Here is a 19,089-nt window from a genome sequence, read left to right as displayed (position 1 = left end):
TTGTTTAAAAATTCTACAACGTCTACATATGGTCAACAGGCTATTTCTTGTGAAACACATATTTGGGGATAATTTACTATGTAGAAATGGAGCCCAAGACCCTCTACTGATGCATCAGGATTTAAAATCATATCTTTCTACTCTATATTCTAATCCAAAATATCAACTCTTGGGGCATCTGGATGACTCAATCAGTTAAGTGTCTATCTTTGGCTCAGGTCACGATGCCAGGGTCTTGGGACTGAGCCCCACATTGGGCTCCATGCTCAGCAGGGAGCCTGCTTCTCCCTCTCTTCCTCCCCATTCATGCTCTCTCACTCTCTTTCTCTCTAAAATATATAAAATCTTTAAAAAAATATTAAATCAAAAACAATACAATAAAATATCAACTCCCAATTCTGTTTCTCAACAGGATCTAGAAGAGCCAAAATAATCTGAAAAAGAATAAAATCTGAGGATTTAGGGGACTTGATAGAGTATCTGATTTCAAGAAATACTACAAAGCCAACACAGTGTGGTACTAGTGTGAAGACAGACTTACAGATGAATGGAATAGAATATAGAGTTCAGAATTTTAGACCTACATACGGCCAACTGATTTTCAACAAAGCAAGTCTTTTCAATAAATGATGGTGACAACTGCACAGCCATTTGGGAAAAAAATGCCCCTTCACCCTTATCTCATACCACACACAAAAATTAAGTCAAAATTGATCACAGACCTTAATGTAGAAGCTGACCCTAAAAAAACCTTCTAGAGGAAATCACAGGAGAAAAGCTTTGCAACTCTGAGCTAGATAGGTGGTTCTTAATTAGGACACAAAAAAACCTGAACCATCAGAGAAAAAACTTTACTAAGTTAAACTTCATCAAATTTAAAAGTTCTGTTCTTTGAAAATATCGTTTAGAAAATGAAAAGCCAAGCTACAGACTCAGAGAATATATTCATAAAACAAATATATGAAAAGGGACTTGTATTCACAATACGGAGAACTCTTACAACTCAGTAAGAAGATAAAAAAAAACAATATAAAAGTAGACAATAGATTTGTACAGACACTTCATTAAAAGATATACAAATGCCCAATAAGCTCGCAAAAAGATCCTTGACAACAACAGTCAATAGGAAATACTAATTAAAAGACTGACAATACTAAATGTTGACAAGGATCTAAAATTAGAACTTTTACACACTGCTGATACTAATTTAAAATGGTGTACCACAGAAAATATTTTGCCAATTTCTTTTTTTAATTTTATTTATTTATTTAACAGAGAGAAAGAGAGAGCACGCAAGCAAGCAGTAGCAGCAGGCAGAGGAAAAGGGAGAAGCAGGCTCCCGTTGAGCAGACAGCCCAACATGAGGCTCAATCCCAGGACTCCAGGATCAAGACCAGAGCCAAAGGCAGATGCTTAACTGACTGAGCCACCCAGGCGCCCTGCCAATTTCCTATAATAAACGTACATTTACTATAAAAGAACTATCAATTCCACTCTAAGTGGTTACCATGAGAAAAGAAAACACGTCCACAAAAGACATATATATATAAATGTTCATAACAATTTTATCTCTTTATAGCCCAAAAACAGAAACAACTCAAACAATTCAAAAATTTCATATTTGTTATCAATAAACAAATAAAAGAAAAATTAGGATGTCTCCGTGGCTCAGTAGTTGAGCATCTGCCTTTGGCTCAGGGCATGATCCCAGGATCCTGGGATTAGGTCCCACATTGGGCTCCTCGTGAGGAGCCTGCTTCTCCCTCTGCCTGTGTCCTTGCCTCTCTCTTGGTGTCTCACATGAATAAATACATAAAATCTTTAAAAAATAAAGAAAAGAAAAAATAAAAATTATACTATATCCATCCAATGGAATTCTAATTAGCAATAAAAAAGGAACTATTGGCACATGTAACTATATAGGTTTATCTCAAAAACATCATGCTAAACAAGAGGCCAGATATAAAAAAGTACATAGAAAATTCTGGAAAAGGCAAACTATCTATAGTCACAGAAAGCAGATCCACAATTGTTTAGGGCCAGCACAGTGAGAGATTAACTGCAAATGGGCATGACGGAACTTTCTAGGGTAATGAAACAAACATTGACTGTAATGGTTGCAGAAATGTATTTGTCAAATGTCATCGAACTGAATGGGTTTAACCTTACCAATTAAAATGGGTCAATTCTTCTGAATGTAAGTTCTATTTTTAAAAAAATTATATTTAGGGGATCCCTGGGTGGCGCAGCGGTTTGGCACCTGCCTTTGGCCAAGGGCGCGATCCTGGAGACCCAGGATCGAATCCCACATCGGGCTCCCGGTGCATGGAGCCTGCTTCTCCCTCTGCCTGTGTCTCTGCCTTTCTCTCTCTCTCTCTCTCTGTGGCTATCATAAATAAATAAAAATTTTAAAAAAATTATTTTTAGGGGCACCTGGGTGGCCCAGTCAGTTAAGCATCCAACTCTTGACTTCAGCTCAGGTCGTGATCTTGGGGTCACAGGATAGAACCCTGCGATGGGCTCCATGCTTAGTGCAGATCCTGCTCGAGATTCTCTTTCTCCCTCTGCCCCTCCCCATGTTCATGCTCTCTCTCTCAAAAAATAAATGAATCTTTTTTAAAACTGATGTGGAGCTCCCGGCATGGAGCCCGCTTCTCCCTCCTCCTGTGTCTCTGTCTCTCTCTCAATCTCTGTGTCTATCATGAATAAATAAATAAATCTTTAAAATAAATAAATAAGTAATAAAAAAAATAAAAACTGATGTGGGGCACCTGGGTGGCTCAGTCAGTTAAGAGTCAAAATCTTGATTTCAGCTCAGGTCATGAGTTCAGGGTCATGAGACTGTGTCCCACATCAGGCTCCACACTCAGCAAAGCCTCTGCTTGAGATTCTTTTCTTCTCCCACTCTCTCTGCCCCACCCCTGACTCACTCTAGCTCACACTCTCAAATAAATCTTTAGAAAAAGTTGATTTTGAAAAAAATGAACTGTCAAAAAATAGTAAAACCACAATGAGATATCCCTACACACACCCCTAACACATGAGAATAGCAAAAATTAAGAATGACAATACCAAGCATTTGCAACTGGCACTCATTCACTGATGATTGAAACATAAAATAGCACAACCACTTTGGAAAATAGTTTGGCAGTTTCTCATCAAGTTAAGAATACACTAGGGTGCCTGCATGACTCAGTCAGTTGAGAGACTCTTAATTTCAGCTCAGGTCATGATCCCAAGGTCATGAGATCGAGCCTCACATGGGGCTCTATGCTAAGCATGAGCCTGCTTAAGATTCTGTCTCCCTCCTCTCTGCCCCTCCTCTACAACATGCACATGCTCGCTCTAAGGAGAAAAAAAAAGAACACACTCACTACACAATTCAGCCATTCTAATCCTAGGTATTTACCAAAGAGAATTAAAAACATGTTCACACAAAGACACACAAATGTTTCAAGCAGCTTTATTCATAATAGCCAAAAATTAGAAAGAGCTCAACTATCCACCAACAGGTAGATGAATAAACACACTGGGCAGATAGACCTAAGTGTGCATGCATGGATGAATGGATTAAGATGTGGTACATATATTGGAATATTACTCAATCATAAAAAAAAAAAAAAACAAATAAGGAAATCCTACCATTGGTGACAACTTGAATGGACCTTGAAGGTATTCTACTAACTGAAATAAGTCAGAGAAAGACACAGTGTATAATCTCACTTGTATGTGGAATCTAAAAAAAAAAAAAACAAAAATCAAACTCGTAGAAAAAGAGATCAGGCTGTGGTTACCAGGGGCAGAAGGTGGGGGGAGGGAGGACTGGAGGAAGCTGGTCACAAAGTATGAACCTCCAGTTTCAAGATGAATAAGCACTGGGGATGTGATGTATGACACAAGGACTACAGCCAGTACTGCTGTGAGATAGACAAGAAAGTTGTTAAGAGAGTACATCCTAAGAGTTCTCACTACAAGAAAAAAAATTTTCCCTTTTTTCTGTTTATTTTTTATCTATATGAGACAATGGACGTTAGCTGAACCTACTGTGGTAAACTTTACAATATATGCAAATCAAACCATTATGCTATATGCCTTAAACTTATACAGTGATACGCCAAGTATTTCTCAATAAAACTGGAAAAAAAAGAACTGCTATAACTTAAAAACACATTATGCCAAGTGAAAGAAACCAGACACAAAAGAGTCATACTGTATGATTCCATTTATTTGAAATTCTAGAAAAAGCAGCTCTAATCTGTGACAGAAAGCAGATCAGAGGGAGGGAAAGTGACTGTGAAGGAGTGTCAATGACTTTTTGGTGTAATGGAAAGGATTCTGTATTTTTAGTATGGTGGTGGTCATTTCATGGGTCTATTTTTCAAGATTCAAACCGTACATTTAAAATAAAATAGGCACAACTTTAAGTTTTTTTCTAATTCAATAAAAGCAGCTAAAACTAAATGGACTAGAAGGCTGAAAACTGTCCATGCCTTAAAGGTCACCTCTTAACTGGTAACCTTTTAACTAGTAAGCACTAAATCTGCCCAGAACACAGCCCAGAGGAACAGCTTTCCTTGTCCATCCTCAAATTCACCCTAACTGTAGGCCTAGCTCTATCTACAGTGTTTTAAGAGTAGAGAAAGAAAGAAAGAAAGAAAGAAAGAAAGAAAGAAAGAAAGAAAGAAAGAAAGAAAGAAAGAAAAGAAAAGAAAAAAGGAGAAAAGAAAGAAAAGAGAAAAGAAAAGAAAGAAAAGAAAAGAAAAGAAAAGAAAAGAAAAGAAAAGAAAAGAAAAGAAAAGAAAGAAAAAGAGCACAGCAACCGCAACAAACAGCTGACTGGAAGAACACAGAACCTTTCAGAATCCATTGAAAAAGTGGCTCTCCCTCCCTGAATGGGCACCCTTCAAAGGGAGAGCTGGCAGGTACATAGCACACCCTGGTGGCCATCATTTTCAACATAAGCCTTTCATAATTTAAAAAGCAGATCTACATATATAATTTAAAATTTTCTAATAGCCACACTTAAAAAGAAAGTAAATGGGGCACCTGGGTAGCTCAGTCAGTTAAGCGTCTACCTTCAGTTCAGGTCATGATCCCATATGGGGCTCCCTGCTCAGCAGGGAGTCTACTCCCTCTGCCCTTTCCTCTACTCCTCTCTCTCTCAAATAAATAAAATCTTAAAAAAAAAAAGTAAAATTTAAAAAATGACTTAACCTAATACATCAAAAATACTATGCTTATATATCTGTCAATAGAAAATTATTAATTAGATATTATATATTATTTTTTCCACACACAGTCTATGAAACCTGATATGTCTACCGTTCAGCACATCTCAAATTGGACCAATCAACTTTCCGTTATCAATAATTTCATGTGGTTGAGGACTACCATATTGGACTATATAGCTCTACAGTATCCCAAAATTTTCATCTTTTTACATCCTAACAGAGTTGTATCAATCTACCTATTAATACACAATGTTCTCTGTTGCTTGTTTTTTGAGGGGTTTTTTTAAGACCTCTTTTTAAGATTTTAGAGAGAGAGGGGAGGGGCAGAGGGAGAGAATCTTCAAGCCGACTCCCTGCTGAACCAGACATAGTGCTTGATCTCACGACCCTGAGACCATGACCTGAACCAAAACCAAGAGTTGGACATTTAACTGAGCCACCCAAGCACCCTTAAAGATTTTATTTTTAAATAATCTGCACACCCAAAATGGAATGCAAACTTACAACCCTGAGATCAAGAGTCACACATGCTCTACTGACTGACCCAGCCAGATGCCACAATACACAATGTTTAATAACACATCCATATGAGATCTTTATAAATCTAATCTGATCCTTCAACAAAGTATGAAGAAATGAAGTGTGGGAAAAACAAAAGAGGAAATGAAGAATATCATAACTGTCCCAGTTTCTCACCCTAGGCTAGACAACAAGAATAGGACAGAGACCCAAATCTCCTGCCATCCCAGGGCTCCTTCCCCTCCACCACCAAAGACCTGAGATATGGCAGTTTTGGCAACATGGCATTAGTTTTTTTGCTAGACACAATCAAAATAGTTTTGAACTTCATTCAAAATGCTCTAGATTCCTATTCCACTATTTTGAAATTAAAATGCATCTGGGGCAGTACCTACTTATCTGTTCTTTTTTTTTTTTAAGATTTTATTTATTTGACAGAGAGAGAGTGAATAAAAGCAGGGGGAGGGGCAGAGGGAGACAGAGAGAAGCAGGCTCCATGTTGAGCAGAGACTGATGCAGGGGTCAATCCCAGGATCCTGAGATCATGACCTGAGTCGAAGGCAGACGCTTAACTGACTGAGCTACCCAGGAGCCCCCTAGCTGTTCTTCAAGTCCCAGATTTAAGATAAGATAGACATTTTCACACTGTAACATTTCTAATCAGGATATATTTTGTTATAACAAAAATTGATAAAACAGTGTTCCCTTTTCTCCCCCACAAAACTTGGTTATTAAAAAGATAGTGTAGGGATCCCTGGGTGGCTTAGCGGTTGAGTGCCTGCCTTCGGCCCAGGGCGTGACCCCAGTTTAGGGATCGAGTCCCACATCAGGCTCCCTGCATGGAGCCTGCTTCTCCCTCTGCCTGTGTCTCTGCCTCTCTCTCTCTGTCTCTCATGAATGAATAAATAAATAAAATATTAAAAAAATAATAATAAAATAAAATAATAAAAATAAAATAAAATAAATAAAATAAAATAAAATAGTGTACTTTAGGGGCGCCTGGGTGACTCAGTTAAGCATCTGCTTCAGCTCAGGTCATCATCTCAGGGTCCTGGGATCAAGCCCCACGTCAGGTTCCCTGCTCAGTGGGGAGCCTGCTTCTCCCTCTTCCTCTGCCACTCTCTCACTCTAATAAATAAATAAAAAATTTAAAATAAATAAATAAATAAATAAATAAATAAATAAATAATTTTTAAAACAGTGTATTTTCTAAAGTAATAGTGCCTTTAATATAAGGAAATAGGATGTATAACTAATAAGCAATTCTGTCTTCTGCCCTAACTATAAAGCTGTTTCTATCTAATCAATACTTACATCACATAATTTGTATATATCTTTAAATAGTAATTAATGAAAATAAGATTACCTGAATATATTTTAGTTCAAATATGAAAGATTCAATAAATTCTATGTTAAACTGTACATCATTTTTTTACATTCCTAATAGTACTCATATCCTATTTATCATTCCAGGAGACAATTTTCAATAAAAGAACTCCATATAAAAAAAGCAATAAACAATGGATTACTGAATTAAATGTGTGGACTGTAGAATGGAGTCTCTTTTCACTGACCCTATGCTATGGCCTAAAAATCAGGTTTATGGCAGTTAATCTAAGACTTAGCAATGGACTTGGGTTACATCAAAAGACGGGAAGGGGGAAGGGGGAAGGGGGAAGGGGGAAGGGAAAGGGAAAGGGAAAGGGAAAGGGAAAGGGAAAGGGAAAGGGAAAGGGAAAGGGAAAGGGAAAGGGAAAGGGAAAGGGAAAGGGAAAGGGAAGGAAAGGAAAGGAAAGGAAAGGAAAGGAAAGGAAAGGAAAGGAAAGGAAAGGAAAGGAAAGGAAAGGAAAGGAAAGGAAAGGAAAGGAAAGGAAAGGAAAGGAAAGGAAGGGAAGGGAAGGGAAGGAAAGGAAAGGAAAGGAAAGGAAAAGGAAAGGAAAAGGAAAGGAAAAGGGAAGGAAAAGGGAAGGAAAAGAAAGAGGCTTAAAGAGGAGACTCCATAAACGAAAGGAGGGAAGAAGGGAGGTTTGAAGCAGGTAACAGTAACGTGTTCCCTGATCAAAATCAACAAAGCAGTATGAACCTTGCTTCACTGTGGCTTCACCTGTATCAGGAAGTATAGACAGCACCCTGTGTAGTCTTATCTCTGAGTTTCTCTCTCCCTCTCTCCCACCCTCCCTCCCTCTCCCTTGCTCCTTGCTCCCTGCCTTTCCTCCTCCCTTCCTTCTTCTCTTAGAACCAATAGCTCGGGGATCCCTGGGTGGCTCAGCGGTTTGGCGCCTGCCTTTGGCCCAGGACCCAATCCTGGAGTCCTGGGATCGAGTCCCAAGTCAGGCTCCTGGCATGGAGCCTGCTTCTCCCTCTACCTGTATTTCTGCCTCTCTCTCTCTCTCTATAGTCTATCATGAATAAATAAATAAAATCTTTAAAAAAAAAGAAAAAAGAAAAAAGAAAAAAAGAACCAATAGCTGTTCCTCCCTTAATTATCTCAAAAGCAAACAAAGGAGTGCTTGGAACCAGCCCAGCAGGTGTGTAATACCTCATCAGAGGCCTTCCCAAGGAAGAGACTCCTGACCACTGCCACTCTTTCTTTCTATCCCTAGCCCCTGGGATCCCTGGGTGGCGCAGCGGTTTGGCGCCTGCCTTTGGCCCAGGGCGCGATCCTGGAGACCCGGGATCGAATCCCACGTCGGGCTCCCAGTGCATGGAGCCTGCTTCTCCCTCTGCCTGTGTCTCTGCCTCTCTCTCTCTGTGTGTGACTATCATAAATAAATAAAAATAAATAAATAAATAAATAAATAAATAAATAAATAAATAAATAAATAAATAAATAAAATAAAATAAAATAAAATAAATAAAATAAAATATCCCTAGCCCCTACTCTTGGCACTATCTTCAGTATAGAATAGAATTGTAGTATTCACTGTACCCAAGATAAATCTGTTTATAGGCTCTGGAATGGAAAGTAGGGCTTCAAGGAGAGTAACATCAGGCAAAGGACAATCAAAAATGTTGGCTTGGGATTTCCGGGATAAGACCATATAAATACTAATAGACTCTATGGAAGCAGATAGGAAGGCATCTAAGTATATAAACTGACGAAGATCCATAAATGTAAGCTGTGAGAAGAGAATGCATGGGGCACCTGGCTGGCTCAGTTGGTAGAGCATGTGATTCTTGATCTCAGGTTTATAAGTTTGAGCCCCACACTGGGTACAGAAATTACTTAAAAATGGGGCAGCCCGGTGGCTCAGCGGTTTAGCGCCACCTTCAGTCCAGGGCCTGATCCTGCAGACCCAGGATCGAGTCCCACATCAGGCTCCCTGCATGGAGCCTGCTTCTCCCTCTGCCTGTGTCTCTGCCTCTCTCTCTTTATCTCTCTCTCCCTCTGTCTCTCATGAATAAATAAATAAAATCTTTAAAAAAAATTTAAAAAAAATAAATTACTTAAAAATGAAATCTTTTTTTTTTTTTAAAGGAGATTGCATTAGCCAAGTCAAGAAAAACTTAACTAAGGTAGCAACCAATCCAATAATGAATGACAGTAACAAAGGATCAGAACACTGGTAAAAAGGAATTCTTATCATTTGTTCACATATTTTTGAAGAAGTCTAAGAAATTTCAAGTCTCTTAGTATTCAAAATATCCACAAAAAGCAACAAATATGGTAGCAGCTAGAAAAATTAGCCCCTACCCAGTCTGTCTTCTGAAATTTTTTAAAGGAGAATAATACAACTAACTGTATTACTAATTCATATTACTGAAGTCTAAGAGAAAAATAACATTTTATCTCTATTTAAGGGTAAAAATGGTTTAAACACAGGTTTGTCTGTTTTCTAAAACCCCCAGCCACCCTGAAAAAAACTCAAGAAAGGACAAAATGAAGCCTCTTCCCCTTCCATTCAAAATGAAGCCTCTTCCTACTCCATATTTCTAAAAAATTCACCTACTAAAACTGTTAGATTTGGATGTTAATTTATTTTATTTTATTTTTTAAGATTTTATTTATTTATTCATGAGAGAGAGAGAGGGGCAGAGACATAAGCAGAGGGAGAAGCAGGCTCCATGCAGAGAGCCCGAAGGACTCCTTTGGAAGTCTCCAGGATAATGCCCCGGGCCAAAGGCAGTGCTAAACCTAAACCGAGCCCCCTGGGTTGCCCTGGATGTTAATTTAAATAACTTAGGATCCTACTCACCTTGGTTAAATGTTCCTGAGGGGTGGGTGCTGGACTGAATTCACAATGTGAAAAGGCATCCCCTTCCCGTCTTACATCCAGAATAAGTTGTGCCACATAATTTTCTTGGAACCGTGTCCTTTTCCCCAAAGCACCTAAAAAAAAAAAAAAAAAAAAAAAAAAAATATATATATATATATATATATATATATTAAATTGTATCTATTGATTTGTCAATCAGATCTATCATACAGTCATGAAAAGTAGTATTTTCAGAGTGCTTTGAAGTCAGTAAGGTATTTTCTCCACTTCACATTAAAAAAAAAAAAAACAAGAAACAAAAAACCTGAGGCTCAGTGATGATCTTAAAACTTATAAAATTATAAAGCCAGGGTATAAAATAAAAAATAAAAATAAAATTATAAAGCCAATAAGCTATGGGCCAGAACTGAAACCCAAGATTTATGCCACTAGATTACACATATTCACTTTTGCATCAAACTACCTCCTTCCTCAGAAAAGTGTCAGAGGTAGAAGTAGAAATATCATCATCCTCATTTAACAGATGAAAAACCAGACTTTCTGAGGTATAGTCATTTGCTTCAGATCTCTGGGATTCTCAGTATTAGAGCCATGGTCTCCAGGTTCTAAATCCCACAGTCTTTCTATTATTCTATCTGGCTTCATTTAACGCCACCATTTTTTCCATTTTGTATCTGAAATAACATGCTACGGAATAGCTTTAATAGAAGCAACAGTCCTAATATCCACTCTCTGGCAAGTGTCAGATTACAAAGACCCTTGATTGTAAAGACCAGCCTAAGAAGTCTGGATTTTATCCTGCACCGTGTCTGGCTCTAAATTATACCTCAACCTTTTAAACATGTTACACAAAAACAGCTACTGAGATGGTCAAACACAGCTCACTTTTTAATAGAAGGGCTACAGTTGAGGGGGAAAAAAATAATAATCTGATTTTCATTTTATATTTGTATCACATTTGTATTTTTAAGTTCCTCGCTCTTAACTTAGAAAAAATATGAAGAACTAGCTAGTAAATACACCAGTGGTTAAAGCTGACTATACAGAGTACTGTGCCATTACTTTTTAAAGAGCCCAAAAAGATTCCCTAAGGACCAGAAGATTTAAAAACAATCTCTGAAGGTAACCTCACAAGTTATATTATATAGAACTATATTTTCAAATACAGATGAGACTCCAACTTACATATGACCATTGTTCCAAAAGTTCTAAGCTGGATATTTAATAATTTTCCCCATACAAACAATGTAATATAAGATGGCTAAGATCCCAGATCAGGCCACAAAGTTATATTTAACTCATAATATAGTTGAAAGATTTTATTGACAAGACCAGCTTAAGTAAGAAGCACAAAATTTAGGGTTAAGAATGGACCTTAGAGATAATCTAGACCAAGTCCAGGAAGGACAAAGAGGTTCGATCACTTCAACCTTCACAGATGGGTAGTCAGTCACAGCCTGGAATGCTGAGCTCAAGTTTAAGAGGTCTAAGTGGTGTGTTGGAACTGATCATGCTGGACTTTCGTTAAAATGGCAATCGATACTGAATGCCAATTGTATTGTAAAACCTCAGGAATACAGCAAGACATAAAAAGAAACCAATGCTTCTTATTTTGTATTCAGAAGAAATACTGAGGTTTTTGGAGAAATTCTATAACTTATTTGTTCATTCAACAAATGTCTGAGTGCCAACTATATGCCAGTGTTCTAAAGCACTGAATCTAAAAGTCAAAAATTTCTGTTAAGACAAAAAAAAAATTTCTGTTCTTAAGACAAAAAAAAAAGCAGATGAAGGCCATAGGTATTTACAAGAAAGGGCAATGTAAAGAGCCGACACCAAATATAGAAGTCAGGAGGCACTTTAGGAAACCCACATCCACAAAGAAATGGCCAAAAGTTCCTTTGTGGGGACACCTGGCTGGCTCAGTAGGTAGAGGATGCGACTCTTGATGTCAGGGTCTTAAGTTCAAGTCCCAACATGGGCAGAGAACTTACTTAAAAAAAAAAAAAAAAAAAGTAGGGTGGCTGCTGTGTGTGTGTATATAACTATAACTATATATATATATAAAAATATATAAATAAAACTAACATGTGGCCAACCACATTAGAAAATAAAGGGGAGGGATCCCTGGGTGGCGCAGCGGTTTGGCGCCTGCCTTTGGCCCAGGGCGCGATCCTGGAGACCCGGGATCGAATCCCACGTCGGGCTCCCGGTGCATGGAGCCTGCTTCTCCCTCTGCCTGTGTCTCTGCCTCTCTCTCTCTCTCTCTCTCTCTCTCTCTCTCTCTCTGTGACTATCATAAATAAATTAAAAAAAAATATTTAAAAAAAAAAAAAAAAGAAAAGAAAGGGGAATTTCCAGGAATAAAGAAAATATTTCATTTCAGACTTGTTCTAAAACTATGAATTTTTAAAAGAAAATCTTTAAAACCAATGATAAAGCAAATAGATAAAGAAATACAACCAAACAATATAGCCAAACTGCCAATAGCTATATGAGTTTTATCATAAAAATAAACCAATCATCCACAAAAATAACAAATCTTACCTGTCAAATCAATTTGCAACTTGCTGATGTCTTTAGCAATGTTGAACTGATCTTTTGCTTTTGTATATTCATAATAATATAAAAATACATATGCACACTCCAGATGGAATTGAATAGCCAAAGACTGACCGGAAGCACCTACGAACAGATCCTTTAGTTTCATCACTGCAAGACATAAGAGAAAACATTAAAAACTATGATTAAAATGAAAAAATCTATCATTAAGTAAAATGAGCAAATGAGTAAAACGTTGAGCCCATGGTACATGAAGTATATATATTGCATCATCCCTTAAAGATTTTAAATCTGGAAGATGAAGAACACAAGTACAACCACAGTTCACAGCTAGCATTCTCTGAGCACTCACATGTTCCAAGCACAAAGCTAAGGACATTACATACATCCCGCCTTTATTCCACACAATTCTAAGAAACACAATTCATAAATCTGCCCTAATTTTAGAGTGCTTGTCTTATCTGTGCCATTAAAATATATGGCAACACAAGGTGAAGATGTAAAGTATCAAATGAATCTACAGAGTTAAACACTACAGAAAATCTAATGAAGAAATCAGCTTACAGTTTCCTTCATTAAGAATACAGAAGTCCTCCCTTCAAAGGAGAAACAGATACACAAAGATATATATGACCAAATAGAAAATGAATATTGGCTTAGCAGTCAGATTCTGCTTTCTCTAAAAACCAGGGGCTAAAAAGACGGGAAGATAATGACTTTATAACAGAGTACCTGAAATGAAATGATTGTCAAAATTAATTATATGTAATAAAGAGGCTAGTTGACACCCACCGAGTTGGAGGGGGTGTTCACAGGTCACCTGATCCAGACCACTACAATATCCCTGACAACTATCCCTCACAAATGCTTCCAGTAATGGTTTAGTCAGCATTTCACAAAGCAGTCCATAAGAATTAATGCATAATGTGAAGGTAATATAACACTGTATGCTAACTATACTTCAATTAAAAAAGAATTTTAAAAAATTTTAAAGAATCCATGCATAGTAAATTAATGGAACATGTATTTCCAATGTCCAAAGCTGGGAGACTCTGTTCTCTTTCAAGCTGAAAGGGAAGTGATATAAACTGAATGTCTACTCTGTCTGGCATGAGGGGTTTTACATTGTGTTATAATTCTCACAATGATGTCTTTGAGGTTGATACAATCCCCATTTGATTCACTAGAAAATTGAACTCTGATAGCTTATAGATTAGTCACCTCAGTTATTAAGTGGCAAAGCCAGAATTTGAATCAATGCTTATTGGGAAAACAGGGGGCAGGGAGGGAGTTGGAAGAGGAAGCTGCAGAGGAAGTGTAAGTATGTAGAGGGGATGTTATACAACCCAATCTCCTTCATCACCTAGCTATCTGCCAGAAACACTAATAGCTATGAAATAGATAGATATCCTTTATTTTATTCTGAACTGAAATTAAAATGAGTCTGAAAAAGAATGTTTTTCTGCAGCACCTGGGTGGTTCAGGCAGTCAAGCATCCAACTCTTAATCCCAACTCAGGTCTTGATATCAGGGTTATGAGTGGAGCTGGGTGTGGAGTCTACTTTAAAAATAATAAATAAAGAGGTGTTTTCTATATACTGCCAGCCTTTTTTTTTTTAAATAAAGATTTTATTTATTCATGAGAGACACACAGAGAGAGAGGTGGAGACCTAGGCAGAGGGAGATGTGGGACTCGATCCCAAGACCTCAGGATCACGCCCTGAGTGAAGGCAGATGCTCAACTGCTAAGCCACCCAGGCATCCCTACTGCCAGCCCTTTAAAGAGATTCTATGGATTCAAAGACAGTAAGTCAAGATGTACATGTATTACTTCAAAAAACAGGTATCTAAACATGAACTTCTCACAACGAAGCTCCTTCAGCAGATTTCCTCCAAATAAACCACTCTCAAGAAAAGCTGGAACTGATGATGTTTTGGGCTCTTAGTGCTTTTAATTAAATTTCTTTTCCTTCTGACTGCCCATTACTCCTAAGTGTCTAACCATTTTTCTCAGAAATACAGTAACCTTCTACCACTACCACGTTAGCACAGTTCACAAGTGACAGGATTCTCCTTAGTTGTCAATGACAGTCAAGTAATCTTCCCAAAAGGTTCCGGATACAAACATATATTGAGGGATGTGAAATTTGGCCAAGGATTTTTTTTTAAATCTCTCAATAAACACAGAAAGACTGTTTCTGCATTTAAGCAGATTTCTGATGTTGTGATAGCTCATATAAGCCTAGGGAAGACTATCAAATGTAAACTGTCCTGATAACACAGAAGTCACATAAATGCTCAACGCGGGTTGCCTGTACTATCTTCCCTCCTACCTACCTACCTGTGTGTGTATGTCTATTAGCATAACTTGCTTTGAGCTTGTACTTCTGTGCGTCTTCCACATCTTATGTGTTCACGGATCAAAGACTTAAATAAAATAGGAAGGTAAGTCCTGATTTTTTTTTTAAGAATTAGTTTAATCTTTAAATTCCAACAGCATGTCAATTATTTTTCCAATAAAACACCTCTAAAAACCTGGATTTGGGGCAGCCCTGGTGGCTCAGTGGTTTAGTGCCGCCTTCAGCCCAGAACCTGATCCTGGAGACCCAGGATCGAGTCCCACGTCGGGCTCTCTGCATGGAGCCTGCTTCTCCCTCTGCCTGTGTCTCTGTCTCTCCCTCTCTCTCTGTCTCTCTCATGAATAAATAAATAAAACCTTAAAAAAAAAAATAAAGGGATCCCTGGGTGGCGCAGCGGTTTGGCACCTGCCTTTGGCCCAGGGCGCGATCCTGAAGACCCGGGATCGAATCCCACATCGGGCTCCCGGTGCATGGAGCCTGCTTCTCCCTCTGCCTATGTCTCTGCCTCTCTCTCTTTCTCTCTCTGTGACTATCATAAATAAAAAAATTTAAAAAAAAAAAAATAAATAAAGTCTCTCAAAAAAAAAACACAAAAAAACCTGGATTTAGGGCACCTGGGTGCCTCCCTCAGTTAAGCGTCTGACTTTTGGTTTCTACTCAGGTCCTGATCTCAGGAGTAAGATGGAGCTCTGCAGCAGATTCTGTGCTTGGGGAGGAGTCACTTGAGATTCTCTCTTCCTCTCTCTCTACTCCTCTCACTCATGTGTGCTCTCTCTCTAAATAAATAAATCTAACAAAAAAAAAAAAAAAGCTGGATCTAAAATGTTTAATATATAGCACAGGCCAAACAGGGCCCCAGGCACCCACTGGAGCCCATGGCTATAGCACTGAAGCCTGGTGAGCCTGCCAAAGGGAAGCCCTTTATTTATTTATTTATTTTAAGATTTTATTCATGGGACACCTGGGTGGCTCAGTCAATTAAGCATCTGCCTTCAGCTCAAGTCAAGATGCGAGGATCCAGCCCTGGGTAGAGTTCCCTGTTCAGTGGGGAGTCTGGTATTCCTCTCCCTCTGCCCCTCTCCCCACGCTCGCTCTCTCTCAAATAAATAAAAGCCTTTAAAAAAAATAAAGATTTTATTTGAGAGAGAGAGAGTACACACATGCACGCGGGAGGTAGGTGGCAAGGGGAAGGGAGAGGGACAAGCTGATTCTGTTCTGAGTGTGGAGCCCAAGGGTAGGGTTCAACCTCCGGACACTGAGGTCATCACCTGAGCCCAAAACAAGAGTCCCACATTAAACCAACTGAGCCACCCAGGTGCCCCTAGGGGAAGCCCTTTAAGCTCCTAAGAAGTTTAGATGTCGAAAACATTCCCCGTGCATGGAATTTGATATTATATGGTTTATTAGGATCTGTTATGGCTGGCCTTGGACATTTTTTGTTAACTAGTAGATTCAGGAGATGTTGGAGTAGGAGGATTAATGTTGATGACTTTAGGATGCTGGCTCCATCACAGGTATAATTATGCAAACTAAAACTCCAGGAAAGAACTGCCAGAGAAGGAATAAAAAATAAGATTTCATAGGAAAGTACTCCTGTTGATCCTGAAAGAAAACAAACCAAGGGCAACAGCAGCAATTGAGCAGAGTCTCAAGCACAGAAAATCCAAATACAATTCACTGGAGTCAGTGTGAACAAAGCTGACGTTAACTCTACCAAATGTTGTATGTACCATAAGGGTTTCAATTAAGTAAGTAAAGTATGTATAAAAATAAGTAAATAAATAAATAAAATGCTTAATATAGTTTTATGTTAACAATTCTGTTGAGAACAAAGTAAGGAATCCTCAGGGAACAAAAACTAAGTGAAAATTGAACCTCAGGAATTAAGGAAGCATGCCCTGAGGCCATATTCTGGCTGAAGCTATCTACCAAACCTTAGGGAATCCCATTTTTATGGCTACACCAAAGACAAAAGATGAGGAGGCCTGGACCCACCCAAAGTAGCTGATCTAAAGGAGACTGCACTTGAAGAAGAAACCCAAAGAACTGTTATCTTCAATGAAAGACTGAAAAGAGATAAGTCTGCCAGGCAGAAGAGGTCAGCAAGAAAAATGGCACTAGAAGAACAGTAAAAAATTTATTCTAAGAGGGGAATCCCTGGGTGGCTCAGCAGTTTAGCGCCTGCCTTTGGCCCAGGGCATGGTTCTGGAGTCCCGGGATCGAGTCCCGGGATCGAGTCCTGCGTCACGCTCCCAGCATGGAGCCTGCTTCTCCCTCCTCCAGTGTCTCTGCCTCTCTCTCTCTCTCTCTCTCTCTCTCTCTCTCATAAATAAATAAATAAATAAATAAATAAATAAATAAATAAATAAATAAATAAATAAATAAATGTTTTAAAAAAAAATTTATCCTAAGAATTCATAACCATAAGCCAGCCTTCACAGATTTGTGACATCATGTCAAAACAGGAAAGTGCTAGCCAACTCCAACTCCTTTCCTCTTGAAAGAAGAAAGAAAGGAAAGGAAGGAAAGGAAGGGAAGGAAGGGAAGGAAGGGAAGGAAGGGAAGGAAGGGAAGGAAGGGAGGAAGGGAGGAAGGGAGGAAGGAAGAGAAAGAAAGAAAGAAAGAAAGAAAGAAAGAAAGAAAGAAAGAAAGAAAGAAAGAAAGAAAGAAAGAAAGAAAGAAAGAAAATCCATTCCTCCCTGATATGCATACTTCTCAAGCTTATTTCCTACTGCTGCCCCTCCTACTGCTGGTCCATCCTTCTCCTGCTTCTCTCCCCTTCTCAATGATTTCCCTCTATTCCAGCCTATCCAATCTAATGAATTATGATATATCCCTAGAATTGTGCTAGATCCTATAGCAAGGTTTATGCCTTGATCTTCCCTAATAAGAGGATGGGGGAAAGAAGAGCTAGAAAGAGAAGACACGTAATCATTATTTAATACACAGTTAGGGATCCCTGGGTGGCGCAGCAGTTTGGCGCCTGCCTTTGGCCCAGGGCGCGATCCTGGAGACCCGGGATCGAATCCCACGTCGGGCTCCCGGTGCATGGGGCCTGCTTCTCCCTCTGCCTGTGTCTCTCTCTCTCTCTCTCTCTCTGTGACTATCATAAATAAATAAAAATTTAAAAAAAAATACACAGTTAATGTGATGTGAAATTGTGTGGTACTGACCATCAGTACAAAAGAGGGGAAATCCATAAGGCTGGGATAGTTGTATAAGCCTTTTTTGGAAGGGCAGCCTTGAAAGATGGGTAGAAACTTGGCTACAATTCATCATAAGGCTCACAAGAGGAGTCCACATGGGTCTTGTTCACTGCTATATGTGTACCACCTATCATAGCTAGTGCTCAATAAATATCCCGAGAGTGTACAAATATTTAAAAACCTTTTGATGGCTACCATCAAGATGGAAATCCAATGTCCTAGTGACCTAGCTCCTACCTACCTGTTCAACCTTATCACCTGACACAAAACCCACCCTCACAGTCTACTCCTACCATTCGGAACTACCAGAATTCCCAAATGCTCAAAGATGTTTCAAGTCTCTCTGCCTCTCTTTGTACATGTTATATGTCCTTTCCAACTTCACCTAGTAAATTCTTATTCATTCTTCAAGAGTCAGTTCAAGCATGAGGCACTTTGTGAAGCCTTCTCTGATCTCTCAGGTTTAGACTAACCACATCTCCTGTTCACTCCTTTCTCTATATGCCCTTTGTTTCTATTTGTATTTTTACCCCTGCCCCACTGAGTTCATTGATATCCCTAGCACCTAGCACAGTGATTGACACATGGTAAGCACTCTAAAAACAATTTTTATTAATTATGAAATTGCGTAGAAAAGATAAATTCAAAGGTAAAACCGGAAATAATTAAAGGCTTTCCTAATCCAAAAAAGTGACATAATGAAATTGGTATTTAGAAAAACCAATCCAGTACTGATGTAAAAGAAGGAACAAAGGGCCAACCAAGAAAGGGCCTATAAGTCAGGTGCAAAACTTCTGATGTGAAGCAACAGTAACAGACTTAAGTAACTGGGGGCTGGTCATACAGAAGGACAGACCTAACCAGTCACTGTAGCTCAACAGCAGTCCTGTCCAATGAAACCTTCTCTGATGAAGTAAGTATTCTCTAGCTGCACTGTCCAAAATGGAAGCCATTAGCTACACATGGCTTCTGAGCACTCCAAATGCACCTAGTG

The 19,089-nt window shown here is 38.7% G+C and overlaps 1 protein-coding gene across 1 annotated transcript in view; it reads right to left on the bottom strand.

The window, feature by feature from the left end:
* Positions 1–19,089, bottom strand: part of TTC27 (tetratricopeptide repeat domain 27) — a 177,449-nt gene that overhangs the window by 138,095 nt on the left and 20,265 nt on the right. Inside the window, exons 6-7 of the mRNA XM_055327505.1 lie at positions 12,515–12,679; positions 9,947–10,080 (exon numbers count right to left, since the gene is read on the bottom strand). Of these exons, the coding sequence (XP_055183480.1) occupies positions 9,947–10,080; positions 12,515–12,679 (299 nt within the window). The remainder of the gene's footprint in view (positions 1–9,946; positions 10,081–12,514; positions 12,680–19,089) is intronic.

Source organism: Nyctereutes procyonoides, unplaced genomic scaffold, assembly GCF_905146905.1.
Source record: "Nyctereutes procyonoides isolate TBG_1078 unplaced genomic scaffold, NYPRO_anot_genome, whole genome shotgun sequence".
NCBI lineage: Eukaryota > Metazoa > Chordata > Mammalia > Carnivora > Canidae > Nyctereutes > Nyctereutes procyonoides.
The sequence above is the reverse complement of the archived record's forward strand: the minus strand, read 5'-3'. Positions and strand labels throughout refer to the sequence as shown.